This window comes from Durio zibethinus, chromosome 8 (assembly GCF_047325235.1).
Source record: "Durio zibethinus cultivar Kanyao isolate XHJ-2024 chromosome 8, ASM4732523v1, whole genome shotgun sequence".
NCBI classification, from domain to species: Eukaryota; Viridiplantae; Streptophyta; class Magnoliopsida; order Malvales; family Malvaceae; genus Durio; species Durio zibethinus.
This window is the reverse complement of record NC_143169.1, coordinates 24,422,896-24,441,625: the sequence shown is the minus strand read 5'-3', so window position 1 is coordinate 24,441,625 and position 18,730 is coordinate 24,422,896. Positions and strand designations below refer to the sequence as shown.

Here is an 18,730-nt window from a genome sequence, read left to right as displayed (position 1 = left end):
CTTCGGAAACAAGAGAGGAACTCGACTCATTGGCCATTGCCAAAGGAGAAAAGGTAGAACTGATGTAAATCTGAAGCAAGGTGTCCCTGTTTTTTTTTAAGGGACGTGGTTGGACTGTGGATGGACATAGTAGAGAATAATAATATTTTGGGTGCATGATTTGTCGAAAGAGAAGATGCCCTTAGTCTGTTAAGGTCCCATGCGTTAATAATTACGTTTTTCATTTGGTCGCCAAAAGTCACTGAGCTGGCTCCCTGTTTCAATGTTTACAAACTTTAGAGTTTGGATGAGCGTGCCAAGATTTACAGGGCGAGGGAATTATCTCTAATTTATTATGTAATTCATAATCACAAAAGCAAAAAATAAAAAAACTTTGAAGTCCAGTTCTGTAGCCTTGTAAAGAAACGATGTCGTTTCAGCTTAGGATCAGTGTGCACGGTACAGGGAAGAAATCCAAAATTCCCGGACGTGAAATATCGCGCCAGTGTCGACCACTTACAGGTATGTTCATGCTGTCTACTCAAAACATTTCATTTCCTCACGCACTGTCTGTGTCTGATCAGCAATCAAATGGTAAGATCGAACGGCCAACACTCACTCAAATCGGACAAGTCTAAACATCGTAACCATATAAAAGTACACTTCAAAGCAAGACAAGGCGACAATCTCTGCCCTCTACATATCTGGAGGAATTGCCCGATTTCTAAAGCCATTCTGCTCGTCTGACGGTCCCACCCAAAAGAAAAAAAAAGTTAATTTTTTTCCATTTTTATATTCTCGATGTAAAAGAAAAGGACTGGAAACGATAAAATTCAACTGAAGAAATCAAACTTTAGCCGAATCCAGTCTCAATTTTTTTTTTTTTTTGGTTAGTGAATTTTGGCCGTACTTTCAAACGTCAAAACCTGCTGAAAAAGAAATTAAAAGCGACCCTTTTTAACTTTGGCTGCTCTTTATGTGCTTGCTTTTGTTTGACTTTCAATGGAGCAGCGCATAATGTGGATTTTTTACTCTTTTTGACAACGTACGCTTTTTTAGCTCTGAATTTTTGTAATCGTTGAAATTTGAGAATTTGTGTAAAATTGACTTGCACTGCAGCAAGATTATGATTTTGAAACTTGTCATCTAAAGAGGATTTGGAATTGTTTATAAAGCATGTTATTCAAATAGGTTATTGGTGGCAGTTAAAAGGCTAAAAGATCTAAATTTCACAGGAGAAGTGCAATTTCAAACTGAAGCAGAGATGATTGGTTTAGCTCTTCACCGTAGCCTCTTACGTTTAAATGGCTTTTGCATGACACCTGATGTGAGGTTGCTTGTTTATCCTTATATGCCAAATGGAAGTGCTGTTGATAGCTTAAGAGGTTTGTTTTTCTTTTGATCTTTTGTGCTCCTGTCACATCACACCATTCTTCTTTCTCTTGCTCTTTCTTTCATTTATCAGGTGAATAGAGCTTAGGTTAATTTGTGGTCTCTCATGCAGTCATTGCCATTTTTTAGGTTCTGCATACTTCTCAAATTTGAGCTTTCATCAGTTTGCAACTAGCCTAGCTTTCTTCATCCTTTTGTTTTCCCTTTCTCGTGGCTCAAACGGGATCAAATCATAAACTATTCATCTAGCTTTTGATGCACTAATAGATTTTTATTGTTTTTGTCCCTCTCTTGGCCTTGCTATTACCTTACAATATGCACTGACAGATTATATATATTTTTATTGTTTTTATTGTTTCAGAGAATTGGAATAGAGGAATGCATATTGCCCTTGGACTTCTTTATTTACATGAGCAGTGTAATCCAAAAATAATTTACAGGGATGTGAAAGCTGCAAATATTTTTCTTGACGAAAGTTTTGAAGCTGTGGTAGGGAATTAGGGTATTGGGATACTACTCTTGGAACTCATCACAGGACAAAAGACATTAGATGCTGGTAATTGACAGATTTAAAAGGGAATGATTCTTGACTGGGCAAGTAATTATGAATGTTTAGTGCATCTTTGTTGCTGCCAGTTCAAGTGCATGGTGCTTTACTTAGAGAAAGCTCTGGATGCCTGCAAAAACATTATAACTTATACTTAAGGTGTTTAAGTAATTCAATAATTCATGTAACAATTATTTTCAGCAAAGTTACAAACCATGGTTGCCAGAAATATTTTGGTATATATATATTCTGCTGTCATGGTTTTGTTTTAAGATTTACCCCAGCTCCTTGGCCCTACCCCAGCTTATCATCATGGATAAGACCCACCCTGTCATGTTAATATAGTCCAGATCACTCGACCTAATGGATGTTGGCTTTGTTGTAACAACCACCAGCATAAACTTAAGCCTTCTTGACCATGATCTTATTTTTGCCTTTATCAATTTCTCCACTTAATATTTGTTAGAACTAACTTGTCCTCGTTGTTCCTTACTGTTCATCATATTTAATTTGAAGATCTTTTATGATGGATACAGGTTAGAACGTTATTTGCATGACGAGAAGAGGCTTGAAGTGCTGATAGATAGGGATTTGAAGGGATGCTTTGATGCATTAGAGTTGGAAAAAACAGCAGAGCTGGCTCTGCAGTGTACTCAGTCAGAACCGCACCATCGCGCAAAGATGTCGGAATTTTTGAAGGTCCTGGAAGATCTTGTGCTTTTATTGTTAGTAAAAAGATTTGTGGCCGATAGCAGAATGGCAATCTTCAATACTAGGAAGCATCGAGCCAAGCTTGATTGATTTGATGCAATTGGATTGGTTGCATTGTTTGGATGTTGAAGAGAGTTGAAGGATTGAACTCAGCTTATCTTATCAATTAATAAGAATTAAATAAAAAAAGCAAGTGGAATGTTACCCCATCTTTAAAGTTGTAGGCCTCGGATTAGAATAACTACGGACATTGTACCGAAATATGGGAAGGGAGGGGAATGTCGGCTGCATAGCCCATAGCCAGATCCCAGAAGGTTAGAAAATAGGATGAAAAAGCCAGGATGTGACTGATGCATGCATAGGCCATTGTCCACTTGGCAAACTTTTCTAATAAACGGCATTAGCCGCCTGGTTCTATATGTTCTCTGTCTGCCTCAAACAAAATCGATCAAAGGAGAGAATCAGCTGCCTGAATTGCATGCATTCATCATCAGTCGTAATTTACAAGAAGGCCAAAACAAGGAGCATAGCTTAAGTAATCATATCCAATTTTAATTCAAGGAATACCTTAGTCGAAAGCAGCAGTCTCTTGAATCGACGCTATCCCTTTTAAAGTTCAGAATCCCTCCGAAAGGGCCTAATAAACCGTCATCACCTACTTGAGCCACTAATCTCCATTGCTTGAGATTCTTTTAGTTTCCTAGTAACACAGGGAGTTGTGTTTATTTATATGCTGGACCTGTCTCGGACAGTGTAGGATCTTTGAAATGAAATTGGTTAGAATTTCGACAAATTAAAGAATCATGGGAAAACATTTACTTTCAAGGACAATGGTTCATAAGGCCCAACGACTTGTCTTCAAACCCCGAACAGGCTAAACCTACGTTATTTTTTCCTAGAATGTTGCTTTAGAGTAGACCCAAATTTGTTTGATTTGTCTATTTTTTTTCTCTCCTTTATTTTTTATCACCAGAAAATTCGGTTGGTGAGAGTGAGACCCAAGGGCCAAGAATGATGGCTCAATCAATTGCCAACCAAGAGACTTGAAAATCCCATCAATCATACAATAAATTTCAGACGTAATTGGTCGGCAGGCCACATGCCGTTTTCCCATTTTTCGCTCTTTCCTATAATAAGTCCAACCGCAGTCTTCATCTCTTAATTGAGGTTTAGCGTGAGCCAACTTGCTTGGCATTCTAATGGTCATTATACGAGACCCCACTGCCGTAGACATGTGGGCAGGGCTTTAATCACTTGGGGATATTAGCAAAGGACTCACGGTCATGAAGGGTGGGTTCGGGTCAAATTGTGATCCTAAAAACAAGATGGGTTTTTTTTGTGAGTCCCCCACCTTTGCCATGAAGTAATCGGAGACTAGTGTTCCTAAGATCGTGACCCCTCACTTTAGTCCATAAACTCTTGTTTTCAACCAAGCCTACTTGATAATATAAAAACCCTTGATAGCAAGTAATAAATTATTACCCGTGAATTGTGTTGCTTTCGAAAAAGCAAAAGTGTACGTAATTGTTCCTTGTTCCCTTTGGTTTCCGATAAAACACACATCGATAACGGTTTGCAACATGGTTTATATGAATTTATTAGTAGCTCTAGTCGATCAACATGCCGACTGCCATGCAAAAGACACAATGTTTGACATCTGTGCTTGTTGTCCGAATGGACAATAAGATATTAACAAAACTAAAGAGCTGATTGGGCAGCATCGTCTGCCTTAGCCAAAGTTGTGGGAACCTCTGTTTTTACATCATTTGTTATAATGAAATGCTCATGAATAGTATTTAGAGTACTTTAAATTCTAAAAGGTCTATCCGGATCATCCGAACCCGAGATGCGAAAGTCCACCTATCCAATGTGACTGACAGTCTGATCCCCGCCCTTTGTGAGACTTCCCCTTAACCTTTAGCGTTTACCCATTCAACACGTTCTTTTTATATATAAAAAACAAATCTAAGCGCCCAAAGTTTTGCCTAACCCATCAAGATCAGGATTACTTATGTGACACCCTGAATTCAAAAATGAAAAACCTTCCAGTAGAATTCCTTGTTCCCTCTGATTAATGGTGTACTCTTAATCTTATCTCCATTTTTTTTTTTTGACTAATTCTAGTCATTGTTTAAGTAATCTTCACTCAACCCATTTTCATTTTTATAACATTTTTTCAAGTTCCTTTCTTCACTTAAAATTTTCACTCTCTTAAGCCTATATGTATAGATTCTCACAATTTTTTTTTTTTTTTTGTATTTTAATGGAGAAGGAATCTGGTTCTGTTATGCCAAATAAAACCTATTTTTCTATGGTCTTTCTCCATTAGAATTTCTTGGGTTTTGACATGTAAAAGTGAAAATTTTTTGTTTTTATCAAAGTTTTGTTTTTTATTTATTTTGCTTGGAATTGAAGTCATCAAAGGGAGTAGGTAAGGATCTGATTCTTGGTTGTTTTGGAAGTTAACAAAGGTTCGGTTTTTATTACTTTGGGGAGTTAATTAGCTCTTAATTACTGTTAGCAGTGTTGATTTTTTCTGATTCTGGATTTTTGGGGTGTATGAGCATGGAAGGTGATTTATTTCAGGATTTGGGTTGATCACATTGTTTATGGTCTCCCAGTTTGGTTTTAAAATAAGAAAATTTGAGCTCTTTTCCTTGATATGATTGCTCATATATGTGCTTATTGCCGTGGTTTTTGGTAATTTTGGAAGAGGAGGTGTGTTTTCTTTTTCTAATTTAGCCGAGATTAATGGATCAAGAGGAAGGGGGTGATAGGATAGAAACTAGTAAGAATTTGTGTCAAGTTGGGGAAGGAGTCGGTAGAAATTCTAAGAATTCGGTTAATGGGGTTGTGTCTGAGAGTGTGGTTGTGAAAAATTCTGAAGAAAATGTGTGTTTTAGTGGAGAAAATGCGGATTTGAGATTGCAAAATGATGGCTTTGGATCGTGCAAGCAACAGGAGATGGATTATAGGGGAGGAATTGGTCAGCCGTTGAGTCAGAATGATCTGGGAATTACTGGGAATTCAAGTAGTTTAGTTGATGGAAATATGCTTGACAATGAGGAAAGGGAGTTGGGAGAGACAAACAATGGAGTGGTATCAAGTGAGGGGTTGGTTGAAGCAAGCGAGGAATTGATTAATGAGGAGACAAACGAGATGAGAGGAGTTGGTGAAACACTGGGTCAAGTTGAACAACCAAGTAGTGGGAGTTTGGATAATTCAGTTGACGGATTTGTGGTTGAGACCAGCATTGTGATTAACACCCAAGAGGCAACATGTGTGGATGGAAGTAATGGGTTGTTAGAAGTGAAAGACAATGGATTGGGTTCAAGTAAAGTATTGGCAGAAAGGCCAAAGACAAAGCACGCAGAAGCAAAGGAATCATGTGTGATTGATATAAAGGGAAGTGGTGATGGTAGAAGACAGTTTAAGGAGAGTTGGGATGGGGAAAGAGTTTGTAGAATTTGCCATTTGAATTCAGAGCAATCACTTGAATCTACTGATAGTACATCAACTGCTGCAGCTGCTATGGATCTGATTCAACTTGGTTGTGAGTGCAAGGATGAGCTAGGAATTGCACATAGTCATTGTGCAGAGGCATGGTTTAAGCTGAAAGGAAACAGGTAATGTTCTTTCTCTAGATAATGAAGTCTTAGCCCGTCTTATTACGTATTCTGCTGCTGCTTATTTAAGCTTTGCCATTAGTACCATGCCATTATGTGTTAGTTATTCATGATATCTGTAGGGTTTGGCTTCTAACTCTTGATTTTAGCTTTCTTTGCTTTAATTTGTTTGGAGTTAGTTTCAGAACTAACTAGAATGTTCTTAGTTCTCATTGAAACTATTTTGTATTACGGATACCAAATTTACTCTTAACCTTTCACGGAGAAGGAGCCAAAGTGATTTACAATCATTATAGCTGAGGAGTTAATAATGTGAAATATCACTCTGGTCATGATACATGACATTTTTCTCAATTACAGTTTTTTTTTTTTGCAGTGAAATAATCTATTTTGATTGTAAAAACATTCATAAGTGAGAAATCTACACTTTGATTATTATTGAATATGAAGTTGTAGTTTACCTTCTCTTTTTTGTACACTCTTGCTTTTCCAACATGTTTGAGCAAAGTTAATTCTTATCATAAATGTGATAGAATTGGTATAAGAATTCACCTAGAGTTGCAATTGGCATTCCAATTAGCAATAATTGATTACTTAGTTTGCAATTAATTAGGTGCTCATTCCCGGGTTAGGATGGAAACTGTGTGATGAATGTAAAAGGCTTTTTGTGGATATTGCGAAATTTGTTTGCTTAATATGTGTGAACGATGAAGAAACCGTTTTGCTATATTATGAATTATGTGTATCTCAAACCAACATTTGATTCTTACTGCATAACTTGGAAGTGGAACATGGCAGCAGTTCACCTTTACATACCTGCTTATGTTTAATTTACTTCGCAGAATGTGCGAAATTTGTGGTCAGACTGCAAAAAATATTACTGGTGTTAGAGATAACAGATTTATTGAAGATTGGCATGACCAAGGATCTACCAGTGGTGGTGTTGGCTCATCAGTTCGGGGTGGGGGTTGTTGGCGTGGACAGCCATTCTGTAACTTCCTGATGGCATGCCTGGTAGTAGCCTTTGTGTTGCCATGGTTTTTTCGTGTAAATATGTTTTAGCAGGACGTGAACAAGACCTAAGGTTCTTTCTTTTCATCACCATTTTTCGCCTGCTTCTCTAGCTGGTGCTCCTGTGGAATTTGGGTGGGTATGAAATAACTGGTCAGTGGAGCTATTTAGGGGTTATTTCTGGGTTTCAATGCCTCCCCATTGTTATACTATCCCGCAATTGCATTGCTGGCGTTGAGTTGTTTATTATTGGGCCTGTTGGCATAGTTAAAGCTAGACAAGGATGTCTTAGGCTGCATCATTACCAGGAGAGGGGCCTGTATTTTAACTATTATCATTTTCAGTATTGTTTTGGATCTAAATTTGGCACATGTCAATTTCATTCTGGGAAATTCCCATTAGACACATGAATGTAATCAGATATTTTGTCAATAAATAATTGTCTTGTATAGAAAACTTGAGTTTTGGAATCACATTTATTTATTTTGGTTAAAGAAACCTGGGTGTGATCATTTTAGGAAGTCAAATTAACCAGGGAATATGTGATATATCACTTCCTTTTGGCTCCTTGCACAAGCACAAACAATGGGTCTTACTCTTTATAAATTTACCTGAGTGTTGGGTGCATCTTATATTGCAATCTTCAAGCAACATAATCGATCCCAAATAATCATGAATGAAATTCAGATCTGCTACTGAATAGCTTATGCGACCTCTCGGTTTAGTGCCAAATGGGTTGAACCTGTTTCCTCACTCGAGCGCACAAAGTACTTGAATTTGGTTAAGTGATCATAATGACTTTCAAGTTTCAACTAGATCTGTCAAGAAGAGGCTAACTTGTTTTGGGTTACACTGGATTTTATCATTTTCCAGGGAAATGGACCTGGTTTCAAGTGTCAAAGTTCAAGTAATACATTTTACAATATGATATGAACTTGACACTATAATCATCATTCCGTTGTAGTCTAGTTGGTTAGGATATTCGGCTCTCACCCGAAAGACCCGGGTTCAAGTCCCGGCAACGGAATTTACTTTTTGCCTATCATTCCCCGTATTCATATTTTTGGACGAAGTAGTAAAATATCGGAGCAGAGATAAAACCCTAGTCAACCCTAATCTCTTCTCATTTAACTCTCAACCATAACGCAGCCGCCCTTTTTGTCTCTCCACCACCGCTGCTCTCAACCTCCTTCGCTTCGCCATGGTAGCTCTCTCTCTATCTCAATCGGATCTTTTGATTCAGACGTCTTTTCTCTTATGTTAATACATGTCTCAGTAACTTTTTTTTTTATGTTTTATGTAACTGTGAAAGGCATCAGAGAAGAAGCTGTCGAACCCAATGAGGGAGATTAAAGTTCAGAAACTTGTCCTCAACATCTCCGTCGGTGAAAGCGGTGATCGTCTAACCCGTGCCGCCAAGGTAACCAATACAAATAGAAAAAACAAAGGAAAACCCATTCATTTTCTCCTCTTAAATCTTTTACATTAACATTAATTTATCATTTTTGTTTTGTTTCTTCCCCGTTTTGCTCTTATCTAGGTTTTGGAACAACTCAGTGGTCAAACCCCTGTCTTCTCCAAGGGTAAATTTCTGAAACCAATGCTGTCTTTTGTAATTTTCTTTTTTTTTTTTGTCAGTAATGAAAATAAAAATGTGGGGTTGATGTGAGCAGCTAGATACACTGTGAGATCTTTCGGAATCAGGCGTAATGAGAAGATTGCTTGCTACGTGACGGTGAGGGGAGAGAAGGCTATGCAGCTTCTTGAGAGCGGTTTAAAGGTGAAGGAGTATGAGCTTTTGAGGAGGAACTTCAGTGATACTGGCTGCTTTGGTTTCGGTATCCAGGAGCATATTGATCTTGGCATCAAGTAAGGTTTTTTTTTTTTTACCTCTTTATCAATTTTTGATGTAATAGATGTTTTTCATGTTGATAATCTTAAATGGGTTTAGGTCATTGATTTTCATTGAAACTTTATACTATAATTACTTGAATGACTATGCACTTGTATGTAAATGGCAATGCTTTTTTTATTTAAATTTGGGGTTGGGATCGGTATTAGGATTCAAGAATGCAGCTGCTTTGCCAATTAATCTTCCTTTGGGATGATATTATGAGATAGCACTTTTAACTGGGCTAAATTAGTTAAAGGTTTCGCTTTCTGTCTTAACGTTCTGTCTTAGCGTGTGGCTTTGAAAGTAGTTAACACCTTTAAAGTTAGCATTACTTAATGCAATCATGTAGTTGTTAACACTGGTTGTGGAAGTACCAAGCATGAGAGGAATCTTATTGATATCTGTTCTTTTGTCCCCATAACTGAGTTAATACAAAGTAGTTATGGACAGCTTCATTCTACTAGTAGTTACAGTCAATATTGATGTTATGGACTCCATAAAGGCGTAAATTACAACTCGTGCTCTCTTTCTAGGTATGATCCTTCAACTGGCATTTATGGTATGGACTTCTATATTGTTCTGGAACGAGCTGGGTACCGTGTGGGTCGTCGTCGCCGGTGCAAGTCACGGGTTGGTATTCAGCACAGAGTTACTAAGGAGGATGCAATGAAGTGGTTCCAGGTCAAATATGAAGGTGTCATCCTTAACAAGTCTCAAAATATTGGAGCTTAGGAATAGAAGTTAACGAGCGCAGTTGAGCTGTTGAGTTTTGGCTTCTTGATTTTGATTAGTTTGTGTACCAGTTATCGAATGCCTGAAGAGATTTATGATTGACTTTAAAATACTAGGTACTCTTTCTCTTGGTTTAATTACTTTATTTATATAGCACTTGGAAAATGCTTCTTGATTCAAATATTTTGAACTAGTGATGGAAAGAAAGGCCTAAGTTTGCCAACTCCGAGTGTAACGTCACCCCAGGCATGTAGTGCGAGTGAAATGTCCGAGTTATATAAACTGTTGCATCCTCTGGATTTCGGTTAATGTTGTTTCAAAAGGTTAGCAGTTCCTGCACTTTATCATTTGAGAGTTACCCACTGATCCTGAAGCTAAAATGTTCATTTACTTGTATGTTTCTTCAATTGAACAAAATGGATCCCGTATTTGTAATGTCAAATAAATCAGCAAATCATCAATGGTTGCTGCAAGATAATTAGACAAAGTTCAATTTACTTAACACGAGGGTAGGGTGGTGTCAAAATAAAGCAATAATGTTAGTGTCTCGTTTTTCTTTTTGGGTAGGAAACTGAAACTAGATAAAAATCATAAAATAATACTGTACAAAGTTCTCCTTGCTGCATCATCGACAAGCAGGTTCAAAATAAAAATAGGAGAGTTTTGAAATAACACAAAAGGATTCTCATAATATTCAGAAGTTGCAAAGCTGTCACAGCCAAAGCATCTGCGCAAGTGTTTCCCTCCCTGAAGTTATGCATGACTTCACAGCAACTAATTCCCTGCAGCAACTTTTTTCAGCCATCGACTGCAAACACAGGTTAGGAGTGGATTGGTTTTTTATCAAAGAAATGACAGCAACAGCATTTAATTCCACGTCCAGGTTAGAAATATTTAGTTGTTTAGCCAACATTAACCCAACCCTAAGAGCCCATAAATCGTTGGACATTGATTATTTAATTCATTCAAATAGATAAAAGGGGAAAGGGGGAAAGCCTAGTTACTTCGCTCTTGCTACCATGACATCAATAATTGAACAAGCTCACTCTTCTTCAATCTTGAGTAACCCTTGATCCCTTTGGCTCTCGCTAGTTTTTTCAACTCTGGAAGTTTCAATTTCTCCATGTTTGCCAACTTTAACCCCTCATTGGTCGCAGCCACTTCATTGCTCTGCCCAAGATTCTTTCCTCCGGGGGCTGTTGCATATGGTATGGGCGATCTCTTTACAAAATTAGATGGTGGCCTTGATAACTTGAAATCCTGTGTTGCTGCAGCAGCCATTTCCCCCATCTCTTGCCTTTTCTTAGAGACGCCAGTTTTCCATCTCAATGCATTCCCTACCTTGTCAGTGTCTGCCAAAATTGTAAAATTCTTAAGTTTTGAAAGTAACCATTTTGAAATGTCCAGAAAGTTAAGCTTCTATTTCTCTCTGTTCATCTTAGATGGTAGCAATTATGTTTGAGAAAGCAGGAATGTTTTAAAACAGTATCGGACGTAATGCCATTACCTTGCCCGTTCTTGCTTGATTCGTGAAGAAGATCCAAAACTGATTCAGCTATGGACTTATTCTTGGATGAGCTGATAGTTTTAGTCTTAGCACTTGCAGTCTCTTCCTCGGATATTGAAGACTGTATCCTTCTAAACAAAGCAATTATCTCTTTCTGACTGGATGAGTTGGGTGCTTTACTGCCATCAGATGATTTCTTGCTTTCATCCCCATCCTTTCTTCCTGAGGCCGAACTTTTCCTAGGACGGCTTCCTCTTCTGTTCCCATCAGATGCGCTTGAAACAGTTAACTGAAGGGAGATGAAGGGCGTAGACTTATCTGCAATCTCTATCAAATTTAATAAGCTGCATCAAAAAATGATCCCTCAGTTTCTAGATCAAAAAATTCACATGTTCAAGTACTCATAATCTTACTTAAAGGCAAAAGCCACGACATAGGAAGTAAAAAAACATAATGTCACCGACTTCAACCAGTTCTTGTGTATAACATCAGATAAAATAACAAAGATAGAAAGTCTTGAACAATATGCAAATCTACATTGCAAAGTTGAAGAGACAGACCAAAACAGTGAATATTTGCATGCTGAAACATCAGAATGTTAGAAATCAAGTTGTTGGGGTCGTGAACCCATGAGTAAGAGAAACTTCTCTAGAGCTCCAATGTGAGGGTCCAAGCAAAAGAGCATGATTCAAACGGAAAACAACAAATACTTCTGACACAAAATCTCCATCTCTCCCCAGATTACTAACTTCAAACGTAGAGAGTAATTACCAGATCTCTCAAACACAGAAGGTACAGCCAAAAACCGTAACAAAGAAATGGGACTTACGAGAGATAAGAAAATCTAAAAAGCTTGTGGCAATACTTATTACCTGTTGGAGATGAAACAGGCTTTCTTAGCTTGTTGAAAAGGAAAGAAGAAGATAAATGAGAGATAGATTGGAAGGAGAGAACAGCAGCGGCCATATTTTGATTGCAAAACCCTCAATCAGATTCGAAAGCAATTGGATCCACTAGCAGTATTTACAAACTCAAAACCATTTTATTTTATTCCTAAAATTGCTAGTCCACACTTTTTTACCTGGGCGCTCAAGGAAATAAGAGAAAGGGCCAAAAAATAAAGGGCAAAGTAGTAAAATTGGAGCGGAGATAAAACCTTAGCCAACCCTAATTTCCTCTCTCTTAAACCCCGTCTGTAACGCAGCCGCCTTTTTTGTCTCTCGAGCTCCTTCGCTTCGCCATGGTAACTCTCTCTCTCAATCTGATCTTTTGAGTCAGACGTCTTTTCTCTTATGTTAATACATGTCTTAGTAACCTTTTTTTTTAATGTTTTTTTAACTATGAAAGGCATCAGAGAAGAAACTATCGAACCCAATGAGGGAGATTAAAGTTCAGAAACTTGTCCTCAACATCTCCGTCGGTGAAAGCGGTGATCGTCTCACCCGTGCCGCCAAGGTAACCAACAAAATCAAAAAACAAAAAAAAAACCCATTCATTTTCTGCCCTCAAATCTTTTACTTTAATATCGGTTTATCCGTTTTGCTTATGTTTAGGTGTTGGAACAACTCAGTGGTCAGACACCTGTCTTCTCCAAGGGTAAAATTTTGAAACCAATGCTGTCTTTTATAGTTTTTCTTTTTGTTGGCAATGAAAATAAAAATATGGGGTTGATGTGAGCAGCTAGATACACTGTGAGATCTTTTGGAATCAGGCGTAATGAGAAGATTGCTTGCTACGTGACAGTGAGGGGAGAGAAGGCTATGCAGCTTCTTGAAAGCGGTTTGAAGGTTAAGGAGTATGAGCTTTTGAGGAGGAACTTTAGTGATACTGGCTGCTTTGGATTCGGTATCCAGGAGCACATTGATCTTGGCATCAAGTAAGTTTTTTTTTTTTTTTTTTTGGCTACCTCTATCAATTTTTGATGTAATTGATGTTTTTATATTGATAATGCGTTCTGGATACTTCTTTCAAAATTGGAATCTTTGATGGGTTTAGGTTATTGATTTTCATTGGAACTTTATGATTAGGATACTATAGCTACCTGAATGACAATGCACTCCTGCAATGGGTTTTTATTTAACTTTGGCGATGGGATTGGTATCAGGACTTAGGAATGGAGTTGCTTTGCCAACTAGTCTTCCTTTTGGATGATATTATGAGATAGCAATGCAACTTTTAACTGGGCTAAGTTATTTAAAAGGTTTCACTCTCAGGCTTAACTTTGTGTTTGCTTGAAAACTAGCTACACCATTCAAAGTTAGCATTATTTTATTCAATCATGTAGTGGTTAACAGTGGTTGTGGAACCACTAAGCATGAGAGGAATCTTGTGGATATCTGTTCTTTTATCCCTATACCTGAGTTAATATAAAGTAGTTATTTACAGCTTCATTCTACTAGTTGTTACAGTCAATATTGATGTTATGAACTCCATGCAAGGCATAACTTACAATTCTTGTTCTCTTTCTAGGTATGACCCTTCAACTGGTATCTATGGTATGGACTTCTATGTTGTTCTGGAACGAGCTGGGTACCGTGTGGGTCGTCGTCGCAGGTGCAAGTCACGTGTTGGTATTCAGCACAGAGTTACTAAGGAGGATGCCATGAAATGGTTCCAGGTCAAATATGAAGGTGTCATCCTTAACAAGTCTCAAAATATTGGAGCTTAGGAATAACAGATAACGAGCTCAGTTGAGTTGTTTTTTTGTTTTGGTTACTTGATTTTGACTAGTTTCTGTGTATCAGTTATTGTTTGCTTGTAGTGATCTATGATTGACTTCAAAATCCCATGTACTTTTTCTGTTGGTTTAATTACTTCATCAATGTAGCACTTGGAAAATGCTTTTCTCTATTCAATTATTTTAACAACTTGAGCAAGGTCGGAGATTTTTCTGCATAATGAGAAGGAATTGCAATATTGAGCCCAAATTGGAACATTATACGTGCATGGTAGATCTTCATTCTCGAACTGCTAATCTTTCAAAGGCTTAAGAATTCATTGGAAGAATCCCTATTGCACCAGTGGCCACAATATGGGGAGCTCTTTGTGGTTGCAGGATTTACCATGGTGTTAAATTAGCTGAGAAAGTTGCAGAACGTGTTTTTGAGCTAGAGCGAGAAAATAGTGGTTACTACTACTTTTAGCTAATATCTATGCAGATGCAGAAAAGTGTGAAAGTGAAAAAAAAAAATGAGGGAGAAGATTGGCAGTAAGGGCTTAAAAAAGAACCCAGGCTGCAAATGGATGGAGATAAAGGCTAAAAGTTAATCTCTTTGTTGCTAGAAATAGTTCACACCCACGGTACAAAAAGACGAAATCTCCACTAAATAAGTAAAGGAAGACGAAGAAAGAGGGCTATTTTCCTAAAACGAAGTTAGCCATTGCTTGTAGATTATTAACCTTGCAGCTACCTGGCTAAAGAATACTAGTAAGCAAGCAACTCAGAATATGCGGTGTGACTGTCATGAAATGTCCAAGTTCATGGTCTAGGAAACTGGGACAGAAATTGTCCTGAGCGGTTCAAGTCGATTTCACCATTTAAAGGATGGATATTGTTCTTGCAGAGGCTTCTGGTCTGGTGACTAAATTTAAACCGTCTTAAGTCACACAGAAAACCTTCTTTGTTTCACCCCGCTAGGCCCTAGCAATACTGTCGATTAACTGTATTAATACATCAGATTTTTATATGTAATTGCTAGCCTTTTGTTATCATTTCATACATAAATGGATTCGAATTTTCCATTTCTTAGTAGGGACTAGGAAGTGTGGAAATCCGGAAAACAGAATTCTGTCAGGAATAAGACCACAGGTAATAGAGTTTTGAAATTTGGGGTTTAAGCCTCAACAACAATGTTACTTTTTAAAAAACTAATTACTCATAAAATACTGCAATTCAATGAGTAAAGAGGGCTCATGGATTCATTGGAACATGACTGCAGGTGAAGGCTCATGGTATGGGCTTTATTTTGCCTTTTTTTAAAAAAAATTTGCCAAAACCTTGTGTGGGTATGATTGCAATAGCTGTAAAAGAATTCTTTTACTTGGTCACTTTTATGATGGAAGATGAATAAATATTGAAAAAATGGAAATGAAGATTATTATTGAGGAGAGGATGATGGCCATAATTATTAGTATCAGTTAGTTTGTTGCGCTCCATGATTAGAGCATCCGTTTTCTTAATGATTGTCGATCCAATACATATACATTTATCATGCCTTCCCTCAAGAATCATGATTTACATTTCTCCAAAACCTTGATCAAGATAAAGAAAAGCTTGGAAAGCTGCATACGTTATTCCCTATATTAGATCAGAAACTTTAAGAAGTACAATTTTAAACTGGCTATGGTTGATGGCTCTGCCCATCCATCCACATGGTTTGGTCCATTTTGAGAGTGAAAGCACCATGGAATCTCAAATTTTAGTACGTAATCAAAAGCCTGAACAGCTACATAGCAGCCGGGATCCAGCCATCAAACTATTGCAGGAACAATACAGTTGGATCTGTCATAATGTATCATCACTTTTATCCAAATAATTTAACATCCAGAAATCCATCCACGTCCAACAATTTGGCTCCAAGTTCATAATAACAGAGAAGATTGTCTACAGGTGTGCCCACATGCCAAAGACATTTACCTTTCCCATCAGCACAATATGAAGGAAACAACAATTTTGTGCTCTCTGTGACTGAACTTGCAATGCATATAAAAAAGCATCGGCAGTGACGTTTAATTGATGCTGCTTCGACTTAGCTCAAACAGTTGGATTTAAGAAAGGATTCAGAAAAACACTATAGTTTTGAGCCCGAATTCAAGCCGCTTCTGTCAGATGCACATGCAAAAGACCAACAGGTATATGTGATTAACAGAAAACTCAAGAATTGAAGACAGCAGCAGGATTCGGTGGAAATGAGAAACAATATCTAGATCAGTAGTTCCAGGAGACACCCGGAAGTTGTTAAAGGGGAAAGCTCACAGTTAGTTTATCTTTTGTCTTAACTTGCCATTGATATCAATACTCAAAAACCTTTCACCAAGAATACCATTGGGGCATTAACAATTCACTAAATGAACAAAGACCATTTGACTGAAGACTCTATTCAACTGACAAAACTAAAGCAAACTCAAATTTAAACAAGAGATCTTGTAAATTTTAGATTACTGTCAAAATAGAACAAATTGAATCAAAGTAAAGCACAGTGAATGACAAGAAAGGATAAAATTAGAACATGGTGTCAAAAACCAAATGCTTAAGGATCAAGAAGAATACATATTTTTTGAGGAAAAAAATTGACACATTAATCACTTTCTTCCTCCGAAGCATTAGCAACTTCTAATACACCTCACATTGCCCACAGCTCGTAGAAAAATATGGAAACCACTGCTCTTTTAACCATTCAATGACCAAAAAGCAGCAAAAAATAACACACCAGTTCAATGATTCCTTCGCCTCTTTTTTTTTTTTTTTTCCTCCTTTTCCTCAAAATTCCACCTATAGCTACCCATTTTATGATAAATCAAGTGAATCCAATGTCAATAATAAATAAATGGAAACTCTAATTTACCAATTTCCTCTACTCTAAAAATCTAACCAATAATCAAAAGTATTTTTTTTCTTCAGCCGCACCATTTTGAGAGAAGAACCAAGAAAACAATAAGGAAAACTATTGAAGAAAGCCCAATTGCAAAACCGAGAACAACCTTATTTGGCCCGTGATGATGCTCCTTCTTTTCACTTCCATCATCTGCACCATCACCATCATAATCTGAAGAGTCACTCTCGCTATCTCCAGAAGACTCCTTAGAGGGCGGCGGTGACATCGGTAATCCATGCTTATCACAAGGAGCAATCCCAAGCTTCATTTTTGATGATAAAAGAGAATGGTTGTAACACAAATTGTCATTCCCACCGACCTTGAAAACGGCCAATCTCTTTATGAAACTAGCATTGAAAGGTAGAACCCCATGAAGCTCATTGTTCTCAAGATTCAAGACTTTCAACCTTCTCAACTCTGAGAAAAACCTTGGGACAGTCCCATTTAACTGGTTATTACTCAGATCAACATGAACCAAGCCTGGAATAGCTGACATGGTATCCGGGATTGACCCAGAAAAAGAATTGGAAGCCAAAGATACATTTTTTAATGATATCAAGTCACCAAACTCAGTAGGAATCTCCCCATTTAGGGCATTTGAAGAAAGATTCAAGAATTCAAGATCTTGAAGAAGCGTATGGGAAGTTGGTATCTTTCCTTTGAGCTTGTTATCAGATAAATCAATATGGGTCAGATTCAGAGGCACGTGCCTTGGAAGATAGCCTGTAAGATTAGCGTGAGAAATGGTGAGTGTCTTCAGCTTGTGCATATTTCCAAGGATTACATAAAGGCCGCTGGTGATAACTGGAGTGTAGGAAACTGTGAGATCAGTGAGGTTAACGAAACGTGAGAGCCAGACCCCAGAGAGGCGGCGCAGAGAGCGAATACAGGAGAAGGAAGTGAGGGAAAGAGAGAGATCGGAAGGGAAGCGGATGGGGGAGGTGTGGCAGTTGGTGAAGGAGAGAGAATGGAGGGAAGAGAGAGACTTGAGAGCTGTGAAGGAGAGGAAAAGGTCGGCGGAGCAGTTGGAGAGGTGGAGAGAAATGAGGTGGCGGAAGGGCTTGGAGCTGTCACAGATGGTAGCGTTGTGAGGGGAAGGTTGGATGCAAGGGTCTCGTGTGGTGGGAATGTTGAGGGATTGGAGTGCTTCTATTTGTTTGGGGTCTAGAGTAGAGGGAGAGGAAGAGGGAGTTTCGGTGGTAGGTGGCGTTGGGGAGGATCTGGGAGAGGGGGTAGGGGAGAGTGTGGGGGGAGTGGCTGGCTTGGTGGCATTTTTGGTGGTAGCGGCAGAGTTGGTGGAGAGAAGAAAGAGGAGGATAAGCAGGAAGAATGGTGGGGTTGGTCGTTTCATGGTGGAGAGAGAGTGGGTGAGTTAGCACTGAGGTGGAGTTGGAAGTAAAGTGATGACTGAGAAGTGAGAGTAAGAGACGCAACGAAGAAGTAAGCAGGGGAGGGGCTGCATTTGCATGTGGGATTGGGTGGGGTTTGACAGTTGGTCAAGACTCAAGACTTTATTCTTGTCCTGGATTTGGATGTTATTTACATCTACATAACTGCACTTCACTGCTTCCTATTGGATGAAGATAAACAAGAGAAAAAAGAGAAAACTTGGAATTAGTATTAATCCTGCCCATTAATGACATGGTTAGCAATGTAAAATGGAAAGTAATTAAAGGCTATTATGTGCAGTCCATGGGATGCTGCCCAAATGGTCGCAATTTGCTTAGATATACAACA

The 18,730-nt window shown here is 38.2% G+C and overlaps 6 protein-coding genes and 1 non-coding gene across 13 annotated transcripts; 5 read left to right on the top strand and 2 right to left on the bottom strand.

The window, feature by feature from the left end:
- Nucleotides 1-256: 256 nt before the first annotated feature.
- On the top strand, nucleotides 257-2,594 carry LOC111278472 (protein CLAVATA3 INSENSITIVE RECEPTOR KINASE 4-like). 3 transcript variants are annotated; one of them, XR_016344124.1, is made up of 4 exons: nucleotides 257-501; nucleotides 1,215-1,364; nucleotides 1,733-1,927; nucleotides 2,455-2,594. XR_016344124.1 is itself a non-coding variant. In XM_089764891.1 (3 exons), the coding sequence occupies exons 1-3, from the start codon at nucleotides 408-410 to the stop codon at nucleotides 2,457-2,459; spliced, it is 249 nt and encodes an 82-aa protein (XP_089621017.1). In that variant the 5' UTR covers nucleotides 257-407; the 3' UTR covers nucleotides 2,460-2,582. The 3 variants fall into 3 exon arrangements, 2 of the variants coding, with proteins under 2 accessions (XP_089621017.1, XP_089621016.1); XM_089764891.1 differs by lacking the exon at nucleotides 1,733-1,927 and having other exon boundaries at nucleotides 2,455-2,582; XM_089764890.1 differs by lacking the exon at nucleotides 2,455-2,594 and having other exon boundaries at nucleotides 1,733-2,007.
- A 2,013-nt stretch (nucleotides 2,595-4,607) lies between these two features.
- Nucleotides 4,608-7,739, top strand: LOC111278128 (uncharacterized). Its single transcript, XM_022864634.2, has 2 exons — nucleotides 4,608-6,255; nucleotides 7,098-7,739. The coding sequence occupies exons 1-2, from the start codon at nucleotides 5,381-5,383 to the stop codon at nucleotides 7,315-7,317; spliced, it is 1,095 nt and encodes a 364-aa protein (XP_022720369.2). The 5' UTR covers nucleotides 4,608-5,380; the 3' UTR covers nucleotides 7,318-7,739.
- A 481-nt stretch (nucleotides 7,740-8,220) lies between these two features.
- On the top strand, nucleotides 8,221-8,293 carry TRNAE-CUC (transfer RNA glutamic acid (anticodon CUC)). Its single transcript has one exon. It is a non-coding gene; the product is annotated as a tRNA-Glu (tRNA).
- Nucleotides 8,294-8,325: 32 nt separating this feature from the next.
- On the top strand, nucleotides 8,326-10,201 carry LOC111278131 (large ribosomal subunit protein uL5-like). Of its 2 annotated transcripts, XR_016344123.1 has the most exons (6): nucleotides 8,332-8,470; nucleotides 8,579-8,686; nucleotides 8,807-8,849; nucleotides 8,940-9,135; nucleotides 9,694-10,008; nucleotides 10,087-10,201. XR_016344123.1 is itself a non-coding variant. In XM_022864639.2 (5 exons), the coding sequence occupies exons 1-5, from the start codon at nucleotides 8,468-8,470 to the stop codon at nucleotides 9,890-9,892; spliced, it is 549 nt and encodes a 182-aa protein (XP_022720374.1). In that variant the 5' UTR covers nucleotides 8,326-8,467; the 3' UTR covers nucleotides 9,893-10,115. The 2 variants fall into 2 exon arrangements, 1 of the variants encoding a protein (XP_022720374.1); XM_022864639.2 differs by having other exon boundaries at nucleotides 8,326-8,470; nucleotides 9,694-10,115.
- Nucleotides 10,202-10,442: 241 nt separating this feature from the next.
- LOC111278129 (uncharacterized) lies at nucleotides 10,443-12,410 on the bottom strand. 3 transcript variants are annotated; one of them, XM_089764888.1, is made up of 4 exons: nucleotides 12,272-12,406; nucleotides 11,400-11,726; nucleotides 10,897-11,244; nucleotides 10,459-10,700 (listed from the first exon to the last, which is right to left on the bottom strand). In XM_089764888.1, exons 1-3 carry the CDS (start codon nucleotides 12,363-12,365, stop codon nucleotides 10,907-10,909), a joined length of 759 nt encoding a protein of 252 aa, XP_089621014.1. In that variant the 5' UTR covers nucleotides 12,366-12,406; the 3' UTR covers nucleotides 10,459-10,700; nucleotides 10,897-10,906. The 3 variants fall into 3 exon arrangements, with proteins under 3 accessions (XP_089621013.1, XP_089621014.1, XP_089621015.1); XM_089764887.1 differs by having other exon boundaries at nucleotides 10,443-11,244; XM_089764889.1 differs by lacking the exon at nucleotides 10,459-10,700 and having other exon boundaries at nucleotides 10,745-11,244; nucleotides 11,400-11,717; nucleotides 12,272-12,410.
- An 89-nt stretch (nucleotides 12,411-12,499) lies between these two features.
- On the top strand, nucleotides 12,500-14,249 carry LOC111278130 (large ribosomal subunit protein uL5). Its single transcript, XM_022864638.2, has 5 exons — nucleotides 12,500-12,642; nucleotides 12,747-12,854; nucleotides 12,953-12,995; nucleotides 13,080-13,275; nucleotides 13,869-14,249. Exons 1-5 carry the CDS (start codon nucleotides 12,640-12,642, stop codon nucleotides 14,065-14,067), a joined length of 549 nt encoding a protein of 182 aa, XP_022720373.1. The 5' UTR covers nucleotides 12,500-12,639; the 3' UTR covers nucleotides 14,068-14,249.
- A 1,795-nt stretch (nucleotides 14,250-16,044) lies between these two features.
- On the bottom strand, nucleotides 16,045-18,463 carry LOC111278732 (receptor-like protein 51). 2 transcript variants are annotated; one of them, XM_089764885.1, is made up of 2 exons: nucleotides 17,100-18,448; nucleotides 16,045-16,220 (listed from the first exon to the last, which is right to left on the bottom strand). In XM_089764885.1, the coding sequence occupies exons 1-2, from the start codon at nucleotides 18,342-18,344 to the stop codon at nucleotides 16,179-16,181; spliced, it is 1,287 nt and encodes a 428-aa protein (XP_089621011.1). In that variant the 5' UTR covers nucleotides 18,345-18,448; the 3' UTR covers nucleotides 16,045-16,178. The 2 variants fall into 2 exon arrangements, with proteins under 2 accessions (XP_089621011.1, XP_022721091.2); XM_022865356.2 differs by lacking the exon at nucleotides 16,045-16,220 and having other exon boundaries at nucleotides 16,537-18,463.
- Between the last annotated feature and the right edge of the window lie 267 nt (nucleotides 18,464-18,730).